This window comes from Dendrobates tinctorius, unplaced genomic scaffold (assembly GCF_039654945.1).
Source record: "Dendrobates tinctorius isolate UK_male_01 unplaced genomic scaffold, ASM3965494v1 ptg000038l, whole genome shotgun sequence".
Taxonomy (NCBI): domain Eukaryota; kingdom Metazoa; phylum Chordata; class Amphibia; order Anura; family Dendrobatidae; genus Dendrobates; species Dendrobates tinctorius.
Genome location: NW_027361706.1, coordinates 12,191,755 through 12,212,500, shown reverse-complemented (window position 1 = coordinate 12,212,500; position 20,746 = coordinate 12,191,755). Strand labels below are relative to the sequence as shown.

At 42.0% G+C, this 20,746-nt stretch overlaps 1 protein-coding gene across 7 annotated transcripts in view; it reads right to left on the bottom strand.

The window, feature by feature from the left end:
• PHF2 (PHD finger protein 2) overlaps nt 1-20,746 on the bottom strand; it is a 249,026-nt gene that overhangs the window by 1,977 nt on the left and 226,303 nt on the right. Inside the window, exons 19-22 of one of the 7 annotated variants that reach the window (XM_073574213.1) lie at nt 19,614-19,709; nt 9,392-9,501; nt 6,148-6,216; nt 5,247-5,511 (exon numbers count right to left, since the gene is read on the bottom strand). The exons of 2 other annotated variants lie outside the window; for them this stretch is intronic. In XM_073574213.1, coding sequence (XP_073430314.1) covers nt 5,247-5,511; nt 6,148-6,216; nt 9,392-9,501; nt 19,614-19,709 — 540 coding nt within the window. Of the gene's footprint in view, nt 1-5,246; nt 5,512-6,147; nt 6,217-9,390; nt 9,502-19,613; nt 19,710-20,746 lie in introns of those variants that run through there. 4 more of the 7 variants (XM_073574215.1, XM_073574216.1, XR_012231857.1 and 1 more) reach the window with 4 other exon arrangements.

Sequence of the window (20,746 nt, the reverse complement as noted above, 5' to 3'; positions counted from 1 at the left end):
AATACACATCAGATGGTCAGCCGGTCCCAAAAGAAATCAACGAGTTTGGCTAACATTAGTCTAATGGGCATACGGGTGTTACAGCGTGCATGGTGATCTATAGATTGGGAACTACTGTCAGACTGAATAGCTGTAAAATAAAGCCCCCTGCTCAATAAATTGTATTCAGCCTCCGTTCAAAAATTACTTTTATGCATTCATTGTATGCAACGGCTTTATTTAATGCGCCAAGAACATATTGATGCTAGACATGATGTGGTCTTCAGAGGCTCTCGGTGGGGTACACAACGGAGGCGAAACAGAACACAAGATGTGCTTTACTTTCTGATAAACTTGTACAATCGCTCCTGGCTGTGTGGATTGTGAGGGCCGCAGCCGCATTAGAGAACTGAGTGTTTACTTCTAAGATGCGTCCGTAGGGAACAGTGTACAGATCCTATCCATATGGCAATGTAATGTGGAGCACATTAGTAAACTACAACAAGACTTGTGTATCATTATCCGGGTTTGTGTCCAGGAGGACATTTTCACACAGGACAGCCTGGGGACATCATGTTCCCTAGAAACAATCTGAGTACAGAAGATTACAACCCCGTTGCCATAACATGAAGTTTAAAGGGTATATGTCCTTAGGTTCTAAACATCTGCCACCATCTAAAAAGTCTTCTGTTGGTTTACCTGAAAAAAGTGACTTCTCTTGTCCTATGCCACTAACAAATCAGGTCTGAGCAGTCCCGATGGGCAGTTGTGACCGTCCTTGGTGCCTCATCTGTCCAATGCGCATGTGCCAGGCTTCGGCTCAATGCTGATAATGGATGACAAAGGGAACATCATCCACATCAAAGGGGCTGGATTCTCAGGTTCACTAGAGGCGCCAATGACGGTACGAGTCCACTCATCAGACCGCTAGGTGCTGATTTGCAACTATAACTTGATGTCTGTCAGGTATGATGGGATGAAACGAGGACATGGTTAGAAAATTCTTTGATAGGCAATTAATCATATGGCAGCAGTATAGACAGGGAAAGTTGATGACAAGGAGAGTTGATGACAGGTTCCCTTTAAGGAGAAGTAAAGCATATTTCCAATTATATATTAGGCCATTTTTTAGGAACGCCAAAAGAGATAATATATAAAACTGGTCAATAAAGGTCGGTGAAGGCAGCCACATACTTAACATAAGTTTACATTATTTGGGCTACACATCGGTATTAACACGAGACTGAGAATATATGGAGAAAGCTATATACTGTTGATTGAAGCCATGGTGTAAGTGGTAGAAAACTGAAGAATCAGGTGGTCTCCTAAGAAAGCTATTATACTGCCATTTCACTGTTTCTTTAAAAAAAAAATAATAAAATAAAAGTAACCTAATTAGATAATGTGCCTAATTAGAAAATATTCTATGTTGTTAAAAGAAACAAATCAGAAGAGATTCTGTTCTCCCCTCCACCCATTGAGTGGAAACGTGAGGGACACTTGTGAATGGATATAGAAGACCCATGATCATACCCCTTTAGGGTATGTCAACACTGAGTCAGTCTCTTGCTGGCGTAGCCGCCCAGTTTTACTAGGACAAAAGAAAGGAGGGATTTTATAACCATACAGTTTAGAAATAGTTTGGCCAAATTACCGGCAACCTCTGCAATTTATCAGCTGCAATGTTCAGAGATCCGGGGGAAGTCCGCTGCAACATTTGGAGCTCCGTGAGAAGTCCGTTGCAACATTCGGAGCTCCGTGAGAAGTCCGTTGCAACATTCAGAGTTCCGGGGGAAGTGCGATGCAACTTTCGGGGTTACGGGGGAAGTGCCATGCAACTTTTGGAGTTCCGGGGGAAGTGCCATGCAACTTTCGGAGTTCCGGGGGAAGTGCCATGCAACTTTCGGAGTTCCGGGGGAAGTGCCATGCAACTTTCGGAGTTCCGGGGGAAGTGCCATGCAACTTTCGGAGTTCCGGGGGAAGTGCCATGCAACTTTCGGAGTTCCGGGGGAAGTGCCATGCAACTTTCGGAGTTCCGGGGGAAGTGCCATGCAACTTTCGGAGTTCCGGGGGAAGTGCCATGCAACTTTCGGAGTTCCGGGGGAAGTGCCATGCAACTTTCGGAGTTCCGGGGGAAGTGCCATGCAACTTTCGGAGTTCCGGGGGAAGTGCCATGCAACTTTCGGAGTTCCGGGGGAAGTGCCATGCAACTTTCGGAGTTCCGGGGGAAGTGCCATGCAACTTTCGGAGTTCCGGGGGAAGTGCCATGCAACTTTCGGAGTTCCGGGGGAAGTGCCATGCAACTTTCGGAGTTCCGGGGGAAGTGCCATGCAACTTTCGGAGTTCCGGGGGAAGTGCCATGCAACTTTCGGAGTTCCGGGGGAAGTGCGATGCAACTTTCGGAGTTCCGGGGGTAGTGCGATGTAACTTTCGGAGTTCCGGGGGTAGTGCGATGTAACTTTCGGAGTTCCGGGGGAAGTGCGATGCAACTTTCGGAGTTCCGGGGGAAGTGCGATGCAACTTTCGGAGTTCCGGGGGAAGTGCGATGCACCTTTCAGGATTCCGGAGAAAGTCCGTTGCAACATTCGGAGTTATGGGGAAAGTCTGTTACAATGTTCGGAGTTCCGGGGGAAGAGAGAGAGAGATTTTTTTTTCCTGATCCAAAGTTAAGGTCTCCATTATTTTTAATAGGTTTTGGGCTATGGTTCAAGTTCAGGTACAGTTCGGATCCCTGAACCAAAATTTGTACTAAAGCTCAGGTCCTGTACCAGAACCCGAACTTCCACAGGTCCAATCATCCCTACTTGCAAGATCAGCTCTGAATTTGGCTGGATCAATGCACCCTGCCAGCTTTAACGCTCCTGCACTTCTCTCATGCTACAGAAGTAAGGCTGCATCTCCTTACAACAAGATGGTCCGAACTGGCAATCATCAGGATGGCACCCGCTCCAAAGCAAATAGGAATCTATGAAGCAGGGAAGCGGTGAACTCCTGAGGAACATAGAGGAGAACAAGGGATTCTCTAATGCTGCCATCCTCTTCTCTATGTAGAAATTTTGCAGCGGAAAAATCAACAGCAGTAGATATTGCTATAGATATGCACCAATGATTCTGCATATTTCACCCCTCTGTATGAACGGACACGCCGTGAGCTGCAGATCGGCATCACGGATCATTTTTAAGCTGTGAATTTTCACTGCATGGATGAGATTTTGGGAAATCTCATGCATAATGCTGTACCTGTAATATATAGCGGATTCCTTCCCCTGTGTATACAGCTTGTGGCAACAGACCGTAAATCAGCTGTCGGACACAATGGCAGTGTTGGTGAGGCGACCGACTGTACAAGGACCAACAAATGCTCAGCATGGAAATTTTGTAGGAGAGGGATCATGCCATCCGTGGCAAAATTACAAATATGTCCTGCAGATTTAATGACTTTTATAATGACCTCTTGATGCAGTTCCAGAAGCTGTGTGCGTCACCGGAGATTAGAAACCCAGGAGACGTGTAAGAAAATCTTTTTTTTTTTCCTAAAAATATATATTTTTTTCCCCATATAGTTCCCAGGGTATCATCAGACAAGGACCCTGACCTTACGGACGGCCTGCCATTATTCCACCATGCTGATGTATACTGAATCAGCGGCTCTATTTTCTAGCTTGGTTGGCGGTGTATTTTATTTCTACTGTTCAGTGCCTATGTGTACAGTATATATATATATATCTTAGTGAACGCGCTGTTGTTTATTTTCCCTGTCCGCTCCATACTCCGGAGCATAACTCGCTCGTGCCTTGGCTCCGATCTCTTCTAGTTACTCATGTGTAACTAACGATTAGCTGCTTATTTAGTCAGGCAGGGATCCATGGAGGAATGTTAAAAGCCTCCCGCTGGGTTACTACATTACTGGGTTATGTCAAGTGGAATCGTTGTCATTTTCTACCTCCGTGTCTGACTTCATTACAAGTGTCAATGCTTTAAGATCTTCCAATCAAAGGATTCAATGTTGACATCTGAAATGACAGGACTTCTGGGAACTGCCTGTAATCAGCGGCCGATCCATGACGGGATCAGAGTCCCAGTTCAAGGACTTTCTCTAGGATTCCTGGAAGCAGAGGTGGAGCTTCATACCTGGACCTTACATTTATAATATTATTATTTGTCGGAGGATTTTCTCTAGTTCCTGCCTCATTTACCTACCAGAAGACCCATACGTTTTAGAGAACAGATATTAAATTGACGTGACGTAATGGGGTTTAGGAAAGTGCGAGAAATGTGTAGGAGTTACTACGGCTTCTTTATGGCTGAATGTTATGGCTGCATCATAAAATTTCTGAATCCGCTAGGACCTAACAGAGCACCTAAGGCCATGGTCTCACATTCAGTATTTGGATAATTTTTTACCTCAGTATTTTTAAGCCAAAACCAGGAGTGGGACATTCAGAGGAAAAGTATAATAGAAACCCGTCACCACCTCTGTATTTATCACCCACTCCTGGTTTTGGCTTACAGATACTGAGGTAAAAAAGTGAGCAAATACTGAAGGTGGCCTAAAGCAATCCAAAATTTCCAGTTAAAGTTTTTCTTTAAAGTTTCTCTTTTCCTATCAGATGGCATCTGAGCAAGTGCCATTTTTTTCTGCAGCATGTATCCTGTTTATTTGGGATGATGTGCTGCCGAGAATGATAATCTTTTACCCAAGCCAAAAGATCATTTTGATCCTTTTGCTCATTCGTGGGGCGATCGGCACCTGGTTTGCTCTTGCGCTTATCCGGAAACAAAGGTTTCTAGGACAATTGTGCAGCACAAATGCATCTTAAGAGCGGACACAAGTGTATATGACTGGTGCTAAAAGTAACCGATAGGCCTACCCATTGATCATTCTTGTTGGCTTCTGGTACGGCTTTGTTTCAATTGTACTAATTTTTCCCCTCTTTCCTCAAATTAATCTTTCTAAGTTGGTCCTCATGCAGGTATGGGGATACATAGGGCTACACAAAGGATCTGTGTGCATACATGGGACTCAGAATGTAACATAGGAAAACATATATGTATCTTAACTCCGATCAGCACAATTCTAGTTCCCAAAAAAGATCATAAACCCAATTCTGTAACAACACTATGACCATTTCCAAAGCAAATCCTGGAGTCACACCAACCGATGGGACCAAGGTCACATATGCTGCGTCTCATGCCAAGCTCGTGACAGCGATACTACGGACACATCGCTCAGGTAAGTCCAGCATACACTCCACACGTAGGTTTACCTTTGGCAGCTGAGTTATTTTGTGAAGACACAGACGGTCTCCTTTGTGTGAGGAACACCCCGGGGGCCATAGGCTGAGTCCCTCTGTTTACTTGGGCTACACCAAACGTGCTGACGCCGGCCGTGTACTCGTGGTCTGTTAGACTAGTGTCCAGAGATTCCAGCTTTGTGGCTTCGGGAGAACTGCTTTCCTGACAAAGATTATTTGTGTTGTTGGGTGAAAGCTTCTTTTTTGTATTCTTTTTCTTCTTGACTTTTTTTTCCTCCTTTAAGGAAGCAAATCATTATCATGAGGCGGCTTTCACATAAGGATCGAAGCGAACAGCTGAGCAGAGACGTAGAAAAGAAACATCCACAGAAGGCGATGCCAGAAAGCGTGTGGCTCCCTATTTATCGGAATGGCGGACTTCAGTCTGTTACATTAAAGGCAGTGTCTAGAGTTTGAGTATGGACTTTTTTTTCGAGTGGGGGGATGTGGATTTATTACTTTTTTTTTATTGAAAGGGAATGTATTAATTGAGAATTTAAGGCCATGTTTTCTTACCCAAGTTAAAGGCCTCCACTCACATTAGACTAATGTTGACCGAACCTACCAATATCGAAAGTTTCAGCCAACAGTCTAATGTGTATGAGGGCCCCGGACAGATGATGTCAGGGTAGATAAGTATCTTGCATGTATGATTACGGACTGCCGATCCTTTTGGTTTTTTTGAAAAGCTGCCGCAAGAAATGTCTGGCACTCTCAACGCACTCCTGTGGAGTCGGGCACGACATCTTCCGACCAATCCGGTCGAAGCCTCATTTGGCTGACCGCCATGTATAGTGTATGGGGGGGGGCGTAACACCTTTTACAATTCTCTTTGTGCTGCCTATCACAAATGAAGGCACACAGCACCACTTACTCTCAGAACATCGGTAAGGGCCTCAGCTTGTAGACTCGGATTTCTACTGATGGGACCTTCTAATAAATCCTAAAAACAAACACACAAAAAAAAAAACGTTTATGTTGTACATGATCTGTAGTGTACAACCATTTAATGTGGACCAAGTATTATTTTTCTAGTAAATGGCCACTGCTATAAGGTACAACCCGATGCTAGGACATCCTCTCTAGTGTGCACATACAGCTGAATATAATGGTGGAGTGGGGAGCGTCAGATCCCTGCTCCACTGTTCACCTGTGCCATCAGAGGCTCGGCGTAGGAGGCAGGATGACATAGCTAGTTTTGAGTGTTGAAAGCAGACACAAGCCCACCAAGTTCAACCGATAATTACACTGCGCCTCCTGTGCTGGGACACACAGCACATAGCGGAGAGCTGCTCCGCTCCTTCTGGGCATGAGGCTAGGTAAAAACTTATTTTTATTTGCCATTGAGGTGAAGAAGCACCATACAGGAGAAGAAGTGGTCACTATGGTGCACTTTAATTGTCTGTCGAAGGGGGACATTGTGTTTGGACATCCTATTCTCTTGGGAGGACACTGGGAAGGTCATTATACCATCTGTGGGGACATTATACCGTGGGGAGGATTATTTGAGAGAGCACTGTTGGTGGCACCGGAGAGATCTTAATGTGTCTGGGGGGCAAGTTACGGGCATCATTGTGTGGGTGGGCACTGTCGGGGCTCTATACTGTGTAAGTGAGGCCCGATAGATAATATGAATGTGACAGCTGCACCATACTGTGCGTAGTGGCAACGTATGCGAATCATAGTGCATGGGGGCCATATAAGTGGCATTAAGGTTTGGGGGAACAGTAAGGGGCTTAACTATTTCTGCTTGGGCACACAAAAATTACTGGGTGGGGTTAAGGGTTAAATAATTTGCCAAGGCGCTCTGCTCTCGCCATAAGTAATCCTCATCCCTGTCCTTGATCATTGGAAGGTATGCTTTATGGTACTCCTTTGATTCTTCAGTAACTTGTCATGGAGTTCCCGCTTATGATAAAAATTGAAAATTCTTATGCAAAATTTATATCCACTACTAGAGAATAAAATCCTTTTGACAAATGTATATATATTTAGTCCCCATCACCTATAACTTTACGTGTTCTTGGTTAAAGATATCATTGACTATAAGTGCTCAGACTATGGAGTCATAATGTCAGAGTAGTAATTTGTTTCGCCGTCGTTTCAGAATTTCCTATAGCTATACAATACTGTGCCAATTATATTCTAGGCAAATAAAATGAATGACTACAGAAAGTGGGAAACCCTTTCTTGGGGTCAGTTTGCAGCTGAATCCTTGTATTTAGAGCGCCACAATTCTGCGCTGGAGTGCAGTGTGCTACGGACACGGAAGACATGCGCCAATTATTCCCCCCTATTTTCATTTTTGATGAGATGTATTTTGAAAAATGTCTTCCTTTTTATACACTGAATGATAGGACAATGTTATGCCAAAAGTGAACTTTACTTGAAGTATGTATATATATATATTGAATATCCATGTATCCATATGTATCATTACCAATCAAAATCTACGGATTTGCAGACATTTTACAAGCACCAACTGCACATACCATGCCAGATATGCATTCCACAACATTATAATCTCTACAGGAAGATATTTTCAGGGAATCGCTAAGAACGCTGGTCACGTGAGCATGTACAAGTCACCTAAAATTACCCAAAAAAATTTCTTGCATTCAATCAGAAACTAACGTAATTTTTTTTAATAATCATAATCAAAATATATCTAGACACTCAGAATCAGAAGGGGGAAAATTGTTCTCTTAGCGTAGATGCATTATGGTTGTATCTATACAACCTTTCCCTTCCCTCAGTTGAACATTATGGACAAGTGTCTTTTTTGTTGTTTTTTTTCAACTGTTCTAACAGAAACGTTAGGAATAAAATTATACTAAATATTTTAGGTGCTGCTTTAAAACAATATAAAAAGTCCGGGATAGGAATTTTGAGTAAAAAATAAAATAATAATATATAATTATATTTTTTTTACACAAAATAATATATATAGTTGTAATATTTAAATTCTTTTTTTGAAACAGAAAAGCATAAAGGGAAAGTAAAAAGAGCAAAGAAGAAGGAAAGCAAAAAAGATGTAGAAATATGGAGCAAAGCAAAATCAGAACATAATAATGCAGATGACGGTAGGTTTCCTATACGGGTATGACCTTCACCGTAAACTTCTAAAACTCCAAAACTTATCTATATACACGCAGTGCGGTTTGACTCCCGTTGCTAAATTTTGGAACGTTTCATTCGTTTTGACGAAGATCACGTTCCAATCAGATAGATCTGCGCTTCTCGAACTGTGTGGTCGGCTGTAATGTATATAGAGGAGAGAAAGCCCTCAATTATGGTGGTGGGTTTGGCATCTCCTCCCTATTTATTCACTTCTTTCAATTTTCGTGACCCTTGAGTCAATTCCAAACCCAACCTCAGAGAGGGAAAAGCCCAGAATTTCTAAGGTTCGTGCACGCCCTGGTAGTAGGGAGGCGCCATCATATGCCGCATTGGACTTACCTTGGCTGCACCAATTTCTCATTAATAAAATTATTTAATTTTCTCGCTGGTGACACCCACTAGAAAGAGGGTTGCGAAGATCAGAGATTTATCATAAATGGGAACTGCGCTGACTTTGAGGACAAGAGGGTCCTTGAATTCCCATTTGGACAGGAGTGACCTTTCATTCATAGAAGTCAATGGAAAGTTTAAACCGTCAATGTGTCCTCCAAATCGGAGCGCTGAGACTGACCATGTCAAAGGCAAATTTGGGGAAAAAAAATCCCCTTTTATTACTATTCTTAAAAGAAAAAACCTACATTTTTATATTAGGAAATTTCAAATAAAAATGCAAAGAAAATACACTTTTTATTATATAAAATGCACGTTATTATTTTAATATTTCATGAAACCCAACATTTGGGCAATGGTGAGATCCAATTCTTGGTGAAATATATGGTTTTGTTTTTATTCCACATATCTTTATTACTAATGCGTCTATTATACATTTCTTTAAAAAATGACATTTGGAACTGGAAGGTGTAGAACTACGCTGCGTGTGATCTTTGGGGTTTCTCTATTACGGCAACTGTTTTTTGGATTTTTTTTTTTTTTTTTGTGTAAAGTGACATCACATAAAAGTCCAGGCTGTGTAAAGAGAGACTGTCGCATTGTCTCACCTGCTGGGATAACTTGGCTGCAGCAGCCGCAAGTCCAGTTTCAATAGACGCAACTCTCGTACCTTCACGGATAGGTCTGTCTTGCCGCGGTATGGAGGGGCCAACTCTTGCTAAATAATAAACATTTAATAAGGAACCGGCATGAATAGGTTAACATGCGAGGACCTTACATAGTCAATCAATTCACAAGACCATCCCTGAGGATATAAAAGGGGGGGGGGGGGGTAGTTGTGTGCTGGGTTGGAGGGAAGCTGACAAATTGGTGCAATAGGATCAAGTGAACAACCCGTACAAGTGCCAATCATAGGGCCAAAAGTAGGGAGCTCCCCTCTGGTTCACATAGATGGCTCACAGACTGGAAAGGACATATGATGGGCACTGAAGGGCTGTTTAAAAAGTAACCATTGTTTTATTTTTTATTTAATGTTCCAATAAATCAATAGTACCCATGAAAACAGGCAACGCTGTAATATATCTTATCAGGGAAGTCTACTTCTTTCGCCTCCTTGACTGATCCTTCATTCTAAATTCACGGCTAAATTATAGCTACAGAATTTCCCATTACTGATGACAGTTGGTGCTCATAAAGTTCTATGGAGAATTCTATCTCCTCCCTCTACATAGAATATTATCAGCACCAACTGTCATCTCTTATCTCAGTAATGGGGAAATCTGTCTTCACTGAATACACATTTTACCCCAGAATTGAGCGTGAAAGATCAGTCCTGGAGGAGAAAGAAGCATATTTCTCTGATAAGATATATTACAAAGTGGCTTATTTTCACGTAAATAAGCATTCCCCAATAATTAACAAGTCTGCATAATTTTTTTTTTTACAATTCTATATCGTGCTGTTCCTTCTGTATATTTATGAATAAATTGACAACTGGGTGTAATAATAATAGTAATTCATTCTTACCAAAGGGGTGTGTCCATACAAAGTTGGGCACAATCTGCACTGATTGGACAGTGTCGGACTGTGTGGCGGACACCCGCAACAAATAAAACCCAGCTGTCAATTTGTCTATATATTTTTGGGAGAACCCCCACCGTGTAGAAGACTTCGAAGGCCAGTTTCCACAAGTAGTGACCGTAACGCCGGGCCGGCCGCTGGTCTCCTGATCTGAAGTTTACAGCCTTATAAGCTTGTCTGAGGCCATTAAGTTTGGGTCAGGAGACTCGCGGCCAGTCTGGATATTTCGGTCTGTTCTCGGACTGTGAAAGTCGGTTGTGTGAAATGGACCTAAGAAAAATGCTACAGAATTTTCATACACAATTATTTACTAAAAACGAACATGTCAGGACAGTTGACCAGTCCTCTTAATTGGGAGTTTGTCAGCACAAAAACACCGTTCAGACCATGCACAGGCGCCAAACCGTTCAGTGCACCTCCCCATTTACTCGTTTTGCATCTATCTCTGACCACCTTTACCTTGATTGACAACTCTGCCTTTACAGGAGTCAAAGAAGGACAGAGAGAGGTGAAGAACCAGTAGTGTGGGAGGTGCACTGAACGGTTTTGACACGCCAATGGTAAACTGATCACTTGTGCTTGGTCTGAACAGTCATTCTGTGTACAGACTCCCTTAAAATTAAAAAAATAAATAAAATAAAAAAAAAAACATAAAACGTGGTGACCGGATCTCTTATACAGCTGGCATTACATATTGAATAGCTGGCAAAATATTAATTCTGACCTCCAGATAAAATATCCTGACCATTACTACATTAATTAGGCCACCGTACAAGTCTTGTTGCCTTGTCCAACATTAATCTAAGGGCTCATGCAGATGTCTGTGAAACTCGGTCTAAGCGCGAACCGCAATACACGGACTGTCCGCAGGTCTAGCAGCCCAAAATCGATAGCGCCATATATGCCTATGAGGCTAATGAGCTCGGTCGGGAGACCCACGGACAGTCCGTGCTTTGCGTTCTGCGTTCAGCCTGAGTTTCACTAACGCCTACATGAACCCTAATAGGTAATAGATTACCTAGTTTGATACTGCCCTATCAGTAATTAATCAGAAAGAGATTTTACAACATATTGGATACCAAAAAATCAAATACTTCTTACCCTTCCAACTATCCCTCTATTTGGCCTAACACTTCAGGCAATTGATGCAGTCTTATGGCTAATACAGGACCCGAGCGGTGACTGAGCAAGACTAGTCTTTATTGCTAATTTAAATACCCCATTTGCCGCCCTCTCTGGCCCTGCACTTGGAGTAACAGTGCATATATTTTGCCTGGAGCCAATATTGGCATTTAAACCTATTAATAATTTAGACTCACTCCATACCATTCTTTAGCATTCCTGTGAAGCTAGCAATATATACAGTCATGGTCGAAAAGGCTGGCACCCTTGAAATTGTCCCAGAAAATGAAGTATTTCTCCCAGAAAATTATTGCAGTTAGATGTTTTGTTATAAACATTTATTTCTTTGCATGTATTGGAACAACACAAAAAAGGGCAAATTGGACATAATTCCACACAAAACGACCAAAATTGGCTGGACAAAAAAAACTGCTGCCTTTCCAAAATTGTGACTAAACAACTTTGTTTCAAGCCGGAGATGCTCGTTCAAACTCACCTGTGGCAAGTAATTGGTGTGGGCAATATGAAAATGACACCTGAAACCAGACAAAAAGGGGAGAAGTTGACTAAATCTTCGCACTGTGTGTCTTTGTGTGCCATACTAACCATGGAGAACAGAAAGAGGAGAAGAGAACTGTCTGAGGACTTGAGAACCAAAATTGTTGAACAATATCAACAATCTCAAAGTTACAAGTCTATCTACAGAGATCTTGATGCTCCTTTGTCCAAGGTGTGCAACATAATCAAGAAATTTACTACCAATGACACTGTAGTTAATCTCAATGGATGTGGACGGCAGAGAAAAATTGATGAAAGGTTGCAACGCAGTATAGCCCTGATGGTGAATAAGCAGCCCCAATCAAGTTCCAAAAAAATTCAAACTGAACTGCAGGCTCAGGGTGCATCAGTGTCAGCGTGAAGATTCCGTCGGCATCTGAATGAAATGAAACACTATGGCAGTAGACTAAGGAGGGCCCCACTAGACTGCAGTTTGCCAAAATGTCAGTGAGTAAGCCGAAATCCTTCAGGGAAAGAGTCTCTTGGACAGTTGAGACCAAGATAGAAGATTTTGGTAAAGCACATCATTCTACTGTTAAGCAAAAACGAAATGAGGCCTACAAAGAAGAGAACACAGTACCTACAGTCAAATATGGTGAAGGTTTAAAGACGTTTTGGGGTTGTAGGCTGTCTCTAGCACTGGGTGCCTTGACTGTGTGCAAGGTATCATGAAATCAGAAGATTACCAAATGATTTTGAGTTGCAATGTAGTGCCCAGTGTCAGAAAGATGGGTTTGCGCACTAGGTCATGGGACTTCCAGCAGGACAATGACCCCAAACATACTTCAAGAAGCACCCAGAAATGGATGGAAACAAAGCGCTGGAGAGTTTTGAAATGATCAGCAATGGGTCCAGATCTAAATTCCATTGAACACCTGTGTAGAGATCTTAAAATTGCTGCTCGGAGAAGGCGCCTTCACATATGACAGACCTGAAGCAGTTTGCAAAAGAAGAGTGGACCAAATTTCGAGTTGAAAGGTGTAAGAAACTTGATAATGGCTATAGGAAGTGATTAACTGCAGCTATTTATTCCAAAGGGTGTGCAACCAAATATTAAGTTGAGGGGACCCACAATTTTTTGGTCCGCCCTATTTTTTGGGTGTTTTGTGTGAAATTATGTCCAATTTGCCTTTTTTTCTCATTTTTTGTGTGGTTCCAATACACACAAAGGAAATAACCATCCGTATAACAAAACATGTGTAATTGCAATATTTTTCTGGGAGAAATACGTCACTTTCTGTAAAAATTTCATGGACGCCAACACTTTCGGCCATGACTGTATAGCGGATTTTAGCAATGATTACACAACTGTGAATGTTGGATGAATGAAATTAATTTCAGAGAGAGTCATAACGGATCCTGCGACGTTCTAGGTCTACATCTGGTACTAATCTACATTTAGAGATTCTTGTCCTTTAACAAACAGAAATTTCTACTTTTATATTTTGCTTTTAAATTAATGGGGGTTTACCAAATTAGAACAGATGAGACGATGATCTAAAGGTCTAGAGAACTGGCTTAGAATATCAAGCATGTGTCATATCTAGACTATCTTTCATAACCTGTGACTCTTACTAAATTAAATTTTTTTTTCCCCATCCAAGACCCATGACTACAGTCTCACCCTCTCTATATATACGATGTTTCCAGCCACTTTCATAGGGTAATATGCAAAATGATCAGAGGTGACTCCCTAAGGGCTAAAATTGTCGTATGCATAAAAAAATAATTCTTATGGCCCCCATTCACATTAGGCAGCTATCTGTCCAGACTCCCCCATGCACAGGAACACTCCTGTGTTCTCTATGGGAGTTCTGCTGCCAGACTCCTCTTGCAGGGGCTTTTTTCTTGGGAGAACTTAGGGATCAGCCATTTGAAATTCAACCATCTGATCCTTCTCACCCCCAATATCACCTTAAGGGGGATAGTCAAGAGGTCCCCCATAAATAACTGTCCGATCCCACCAATATCAATGGGTTCGACCACCTCTAGTCTAAGGTGTATGGGGGTCTTAAGACTGCAAGCTCCAGAACAGTTTTGCAGATAATATACGGTAGAACTCTAACCCTAATCCTTTCCACTTTCGCTAAAAACTAACCCCTTAAGTCAAAGTTTAGTTACAGGGGTGAGTTTAATTTAAAGGGAATCTGAGCATATTCTTTCTATTTAATCTCAGAGCAGCATGATGTGGGAGCTGAAACCCTGATTCCAGTGATGTGTCACTTACTAGGCTGTATTTTGCGGTTTCAACTCAATAGGGGTTTAATCAGCAGGATATTATCACTACAGGACAAAGTGCCTTGTGCCTGCTAGTCCAACAACGTCCCCAACACTGATTAGCAGTTCTCTGTCAACATACAGTTTACATAGAAAGCAGCCAATCAGTGATGTGGGTGGGGTTATACAGAGCTGAGCATTCTGAGTTCTACAGCTGAGAAATTAGTAATTATATCACAACTGCAGCACCCAGTAAACTAAGTGATACATCACTGGAGACAGGGTCTCTGTCACTACATCATGCTGCTGTCAGATTACATAGCAAAAAAAAACTCCTGACAGATTCCCTTTAAGTTGTCTCCCATGACTATAATCAGTGGGGGAAATTTCCTGCCTTCCAGCTAAAAGGGGCAATAAAAAATATATCCATCCTTACAAAAATAGATGAACAGAAGAATATAACTGTTAAGTCAGTTGTTATTTTAGTACAATTAGCGTCTGTTTGAGTGGAGGACGAAAATTGTGACGGTCGACCATCCGTTTCAAAAAATGAAATGGACCACAAGGATGGAAACTCGGAAAAGTTATATTTTCTTTCTCCTGGATTCCATAGATAAATTTGGTAAAAAAGGATTTCAAAAAGGAGTAGTCTCTTCCGAGAGTGGATTGCACTGAAAGGGAATCTGTTGGCAAGTTTTTGTTATTTAATCTGAGAGCAGCATAAGGTAGGGGAAGTGACCCCGATTCCAGCAATGTATCACTTACTTGGCTTCTTGCAGTAGTTTCCACAAAATCTGTGATTTTTTTCAGCAGGAGATTATCATGAGAGGACTAGTTGTCTCGTGCTATGCAGTCCTCCTGTTCTGTATAAACCCGCCCACATCACTGATTGGCAGCTTTCTTTGTACACTGTGCATACAAAGAAAGCTGCCAATGAAAGCTGCCAATCAGTGATGTGGGCGGGGTTATACAGAGCAATGCATTCATAGAGCTGCTAGATCTACAGCAGATAAAACAGTGAATGTATGAACACTGACTGCAGTAAGCAGCCCAGTAAGTAATACATCGCTGGAATCAGGGTCTTTGCCCCTACATCATGCTGCTCTCATATTACATATCAAAAGCCTGGTGGCTATATCCATATCTCCTTGTAGTCTCTTAACAGTCTCTAGTCTTTTATTAGTTTGCTTTTTTTTTTTTTTTTTTTACTAGTTCAGTACTACTGAAAATTGTATTAGGTTTTATAAAAAAATGCTTCATTGTGCATACTAAATACTACAGTAAAAAACATAAAATACGATGGTGAAATGAAAATATTCAATGCAAGCAGAGTAAAAAAATATACTACATGCATATTTACCGGCTCTCAACTTAATGTAACCTTTTGGGGAATATATCTCTACAAACCCATCACATACGTAATCAAATGTTATTGGACTTGGGCTGTACTTTAATATCTAGGAAATAAAAAACTCGCAATGCCTAACTTTGTCGTATAACATTGCCATCACTCAGTGACTAACTGGGGGTCCGATCTGTGGAACCTCACCTATTCTGGAGATGAAGGGCTGTAGCATTGGTTTGAAGTTGATTCCACTTGTAAGTGTTACAAGATGACAGTCCCGGGCCACCCAGCTGCGCAGGGACCCAAACCCAAATGCTTAAAGGGGTTGTCCAACTTATGGGACAGTTTTTTCTACCTAAATATTTATATTTTTAAAATAAAAATAATTTTTGAGATTGAGTTTCAATAAAAAAAAAAATCACTATTTGCCTTTTATAGCTGTTTTGTAGCCTTTGTGTGTTGAACTGTCTACTGTTGGCTGCAGAATGAGTTAACGGAGAATCTAAGAGACGATGACATCAACGCGTTGGGCTGCCCGGTGGTCTTGTCGGGATCCTGGATTAGGTGAGTAAATGATTTTTTTTATATTTCACTTAAAACTTTTGGTGTGACTGTGGGGGCATCATACAGTGTGGGGAATCCTCATACAGGATACATTGTAGGCACTACAGTTGGGGGATCTCAAAAGTGTGGGGGCCATTATACAATTTGAGGATTATGGGGGGGCTATAACAGCGTGGGAACTTTTGTGGGGGGCTTCAAAGTGTGATTGCATTCAAAAGTGTGGGGACTACTGGGGAGGCCTTTAAACAGTGTGGGGGGCATCATAAAGTGTAGGGACTACTGATGGCGCCATTACACAGTGTGGGAACTAATGTGTCATTACACTATTTTGGGACTTCTGTGTTGGCCATCATACAGTGTTTGGGCTACTGCATGGGCCATTATACTGTATGGGAACTTTTGTGGGGGTCTTCATACAGTTTGGGGACTACTGTAGGAGCCATTATACAGTGTGAGTACTACTGTGAGGGTCATTATACTGTGTTTTGGGGGAGTAGTGTTCATACTATCTATAGGGGAACTGTGGGCACATTATAGTGTCTAAGGGAGCTGTGGGACCATTATACAATGTCTACAAGAGCTGTGGGCCCATTATACAATGTATAGGGAGGGGAACTGTGGGCCCATTACACAGTGTATAGGGGAGCTCTGGGCCCAATATACTGTATCTAGGGGGCTGTGAGCCCATTATACTGTGTCTATGGGATATGTGGGCCCATTATTCTTTGTCTATGGGATATGGGATCTGTGGGCCCATTATACAATGTATAGGGGATCTGTGGGCCCATTATACTGTGTATAGGGGATGTGTGGGCCCATTATACAGTATCTATGGGACTATGAGCCCATTATACTGTGTATAGGGGATCTGTGGGCCCATTATACTGTGTATAGGGGATCTGTGGGCCCATTATACAATGTATAGGGGATCTGTGGGCCCATTATACTGTGTATAGGGGATGTGTGGGCTCATTATACAGTAGCTAGGGGGCTATGAGCCCATTATACTGTGTATAGGGGATCTGTGGGCCCATTATACCATGTATAAGGGATCTGTGGGCCCATTATACTGTGTATAGGGGATGTGTGGGCTCATTATACAGTATCTAGGGGGCTATGAGCCCATTATACTGTGTATAGGGGATCTGTGGGCCCATTATACTGTGTATAGGGGAGCTGTAGGGGCATCATATTGTGTACAAGGGAGCTAGCAATGCCTAACTTTGTCGTATAACATTGACATCACTTAGTGACTAACTGGGGGTCCGATCTGTGGAACCTCACCTATTCTAGAGGAGCTGTGGGCCTATTATAAAGCATATAGGGTAGCTGTAGGGGTATCATACTGTGTATAGGGGAGTCATATGCCCAATGTAATGTGCAAAGCGGAGATGTGGGCCCATTATACTGTGTCTATTGAATCTGTTTCCCCATTATACTGTGTCTATTGAATCTGTTTCCCCATTATACTGTGTCTATTGAATCTGTTTCCCCATTATACTGTGTCTATTGAATCTGTTTCCCCATTATACTGTGTCTATTGAATCTGTTTCCCCATTATACTGTGTCTATTGAATCTGTTTCCCCATTATACTGTGTCTATTGAATCTGTTTCCCCATTATACTGTGTCTATTGAATCTGTTTCCCCATTATACTGTGTCTATTGAATCTGTTTCCCCATTATACTGTGTCTATTGAATCTGTTTCCCCATTATACTTTGTCTTGGGGATCTGTGAGCCCACTATACTGTGTATAGGTAAGCTGTTGGCCCAATATACTGTGTCTAGGGATGCTGTGAGGGGATCATACTGTGCATAAGGTAACGGTGGGCCCAATATAGTGTACAGGTGAGCTATGGGCCCATTATACTCTGTATAGGGAGGCAGTTTGCCCAATATACTGTGTAGATGAGAGCTGTGGGTGCATCATACTGTGTGTAGGAGAGCTGTTGGCCCAATATAGTGTCTAGGGGAGCTGTGAGGGCATTCTACTGTGTATACGGGAACTGTTGGCCCAATCTAGTATAGTGTATAGGGGAGCTGTGGGCCCATTATACTGTGTATAGCGGAGCTATGGGCCCAATATACTGTGCATGGGGGAACTGTTTGCAAAATAAACTGTGTATAGGGGAGCTGTGGTCACATGATACTGTGTTTTTCTTTTAAGACAAAAGATGCTAAATTAGGAGTTCTATTTTCTAAGCTAAACCTCAGTATTCAGCTTAAATTGTCATGTTGACACCTTGCGATAAATAAGTGGGATTTGTTTTTCAGTTTGGGCACTCGGCCTCTAAAGGGTTTGCCATCAGTGCCTTCTATGATGAGCATGGTCTGGTCTGAAACTGGTTGAAGAAAAGTTTTCAGTTCTACTATAAAGATAAAGACCGGTTTACTCTTTCTTGCTGGAATTGATTTCATACATCCAACTTTTTACATAAGTCACCGATTGCAGCATTCTTTGTATCATGTAATTGTTTGTTGCTCTTCCAACATTTTATATATATTTCTCCCCACAAAATGCCCACTTAAGATCATATGTAAAAATGTTACATTTGCTACTCCTTAACATACTGTATGTTTAAATCCAAACCTCCAATTCCCCGTTACTTGAGTTTCTATACTTCTGCTTTACATATTAAAGGGGTAATCCAGGCTACACTGGATAGGTGAAAATTGATAATTCGGGGTCCCCACCAATCACCAGAACAGGGAGTTATGCCCCATACTCTTCACTTGCTGCAAGATCGCAGTCAGGAGAGCATGAATGGAGCAGCTAGTTGGAGATTGCTAAGTGCAGCGGTGCGCTCTGCTGTCTTCAGTACCATAGACATGCAATGGAGAAGCAGGGAGTGCATGGTCAATCAATTGCTCCATTCATGGTCACAGTCTTGCAGCCAAGGGGAGAACCAGAGGAGAAAGGGGGACATGAAAGTTGACACAAGCCCCTTATCCTGTTGATCAACAGGTGTTCAAGTGGTGGATAGTTGATCACCACTGTAAACTGAAATACCCCTTTTATATAAATCAATCGCCAACAATCCTGTCGGCCCCCACCTCCAGCAGCATTTTTTCAGTTCGTATCATCATCTGCTATTTATACAGTAGTAGTGATGAGACTGTTAATGTTTAGTATTACACAATCCACTGCAACAATGAATTATGTGATGATTGGATGGTATGGGTGCTTTGACAAAATGACAAAAATCAAAGTATAAAAAAAAACAAACAAATAAAGACCTAAAAAAAGGGATTATGTTTATAGTTTTAGTTATTTTTTTTTAAGAATTTTAGATAGAATAAAAATTAATCTCCACCGAGTCGGATTCTTCTCAGTTGAGTTTTTGGCGTCTTGGGTAAACTGAAAAAACACTGCTATGCTCTGTACAAAAGACAAGGTAGTGGGCGGCTATACAGCAGGTGGATTACAGAGATGCATGCTCACCTGTGGGACTATATGGAGCATCATCAGAACATTTTCTCTTCCGTGATCGAGATTTGAACACAGGATTATCTTCATCTGACTCGAGAGATGGGTAAACTACACAAACAGAGATCAGTGTTACTGGAGCGTACGGCACAATCTCCAATACAAGCGGTGAGCAATTATCCTCGCTGTTCTGCGGACACACCAGAAGTTTAGACAGGAAATCAACTGGGAAATATACAGAACTTATCTATTTAAAGAGACGCTCTGATTTTGAAGCCTCTATAAAAAAAAAAAATCCTCACCGCCCCCCTCCCCCCCCCCAAAAAAAAAAAAAAAAAAAAAAAAATCAGGGAACTGATTGGCAATTTCCCAATATAGAGTGGTCATCAAAAGGTACTCCCCTCAATAGTGTGTGGCGCAAGAGGTCCAATTTCAACACCACGTGGCTACAGAAAAAAAAGTCGATAAGCATATGGCTTTGTAGGCAATTTGCTTAAAGGGGTTTTCTAAGATCCTAAAAGATTTGGCCAGAGGAAAGAAAATACATTTGTCACGTGTTAAAGCGCCCGACAGTCTCACTCCTTATTTACTCTGCCCATGTGACCGATGCAGCATTTCACACACCTTACACAAATCCAGTGATTGCTGTCGACACAAGGGGTTGACCAAAGCGTTGCCACTCCTGCCAAGTAAATAAGGACTGACAGGGACAAACCAGCCTTGGTTCTTATGCCATTTTATGCCATTCCCTTCCTTTGGCCAAGTTTTTTAGAATCTTAGAAAAACTCCTTTAAGGGAAGCCATCGTCAGAAAGTGAGCTATTGTTTAAATCAGGTTTCTGTCTTACATGTATTTTTTTTTCCCCTTATCATAAACTGTATTAAAAGTAAAAAATTGAAATTTGTGATTTTCACACCAGTCACTGGGGCTTTTTTAGAGGCTAATTTCCTGTTTCAGGAAATAACACATGTACATAGCCACAATAGTCTGATCCCGCCCCTATCTTTTGTATGGAAGCATCTAATGGACATGTGCTGAAGTCACTGTGAAAGGAGGCGGAGCTGTGACATTGCCTTTGTGATGGGCGGAGCCTGTGGATAGAGGTGTTAGGCTGTGTGCACACGCTGCGGATTGATCCACGCAGATTT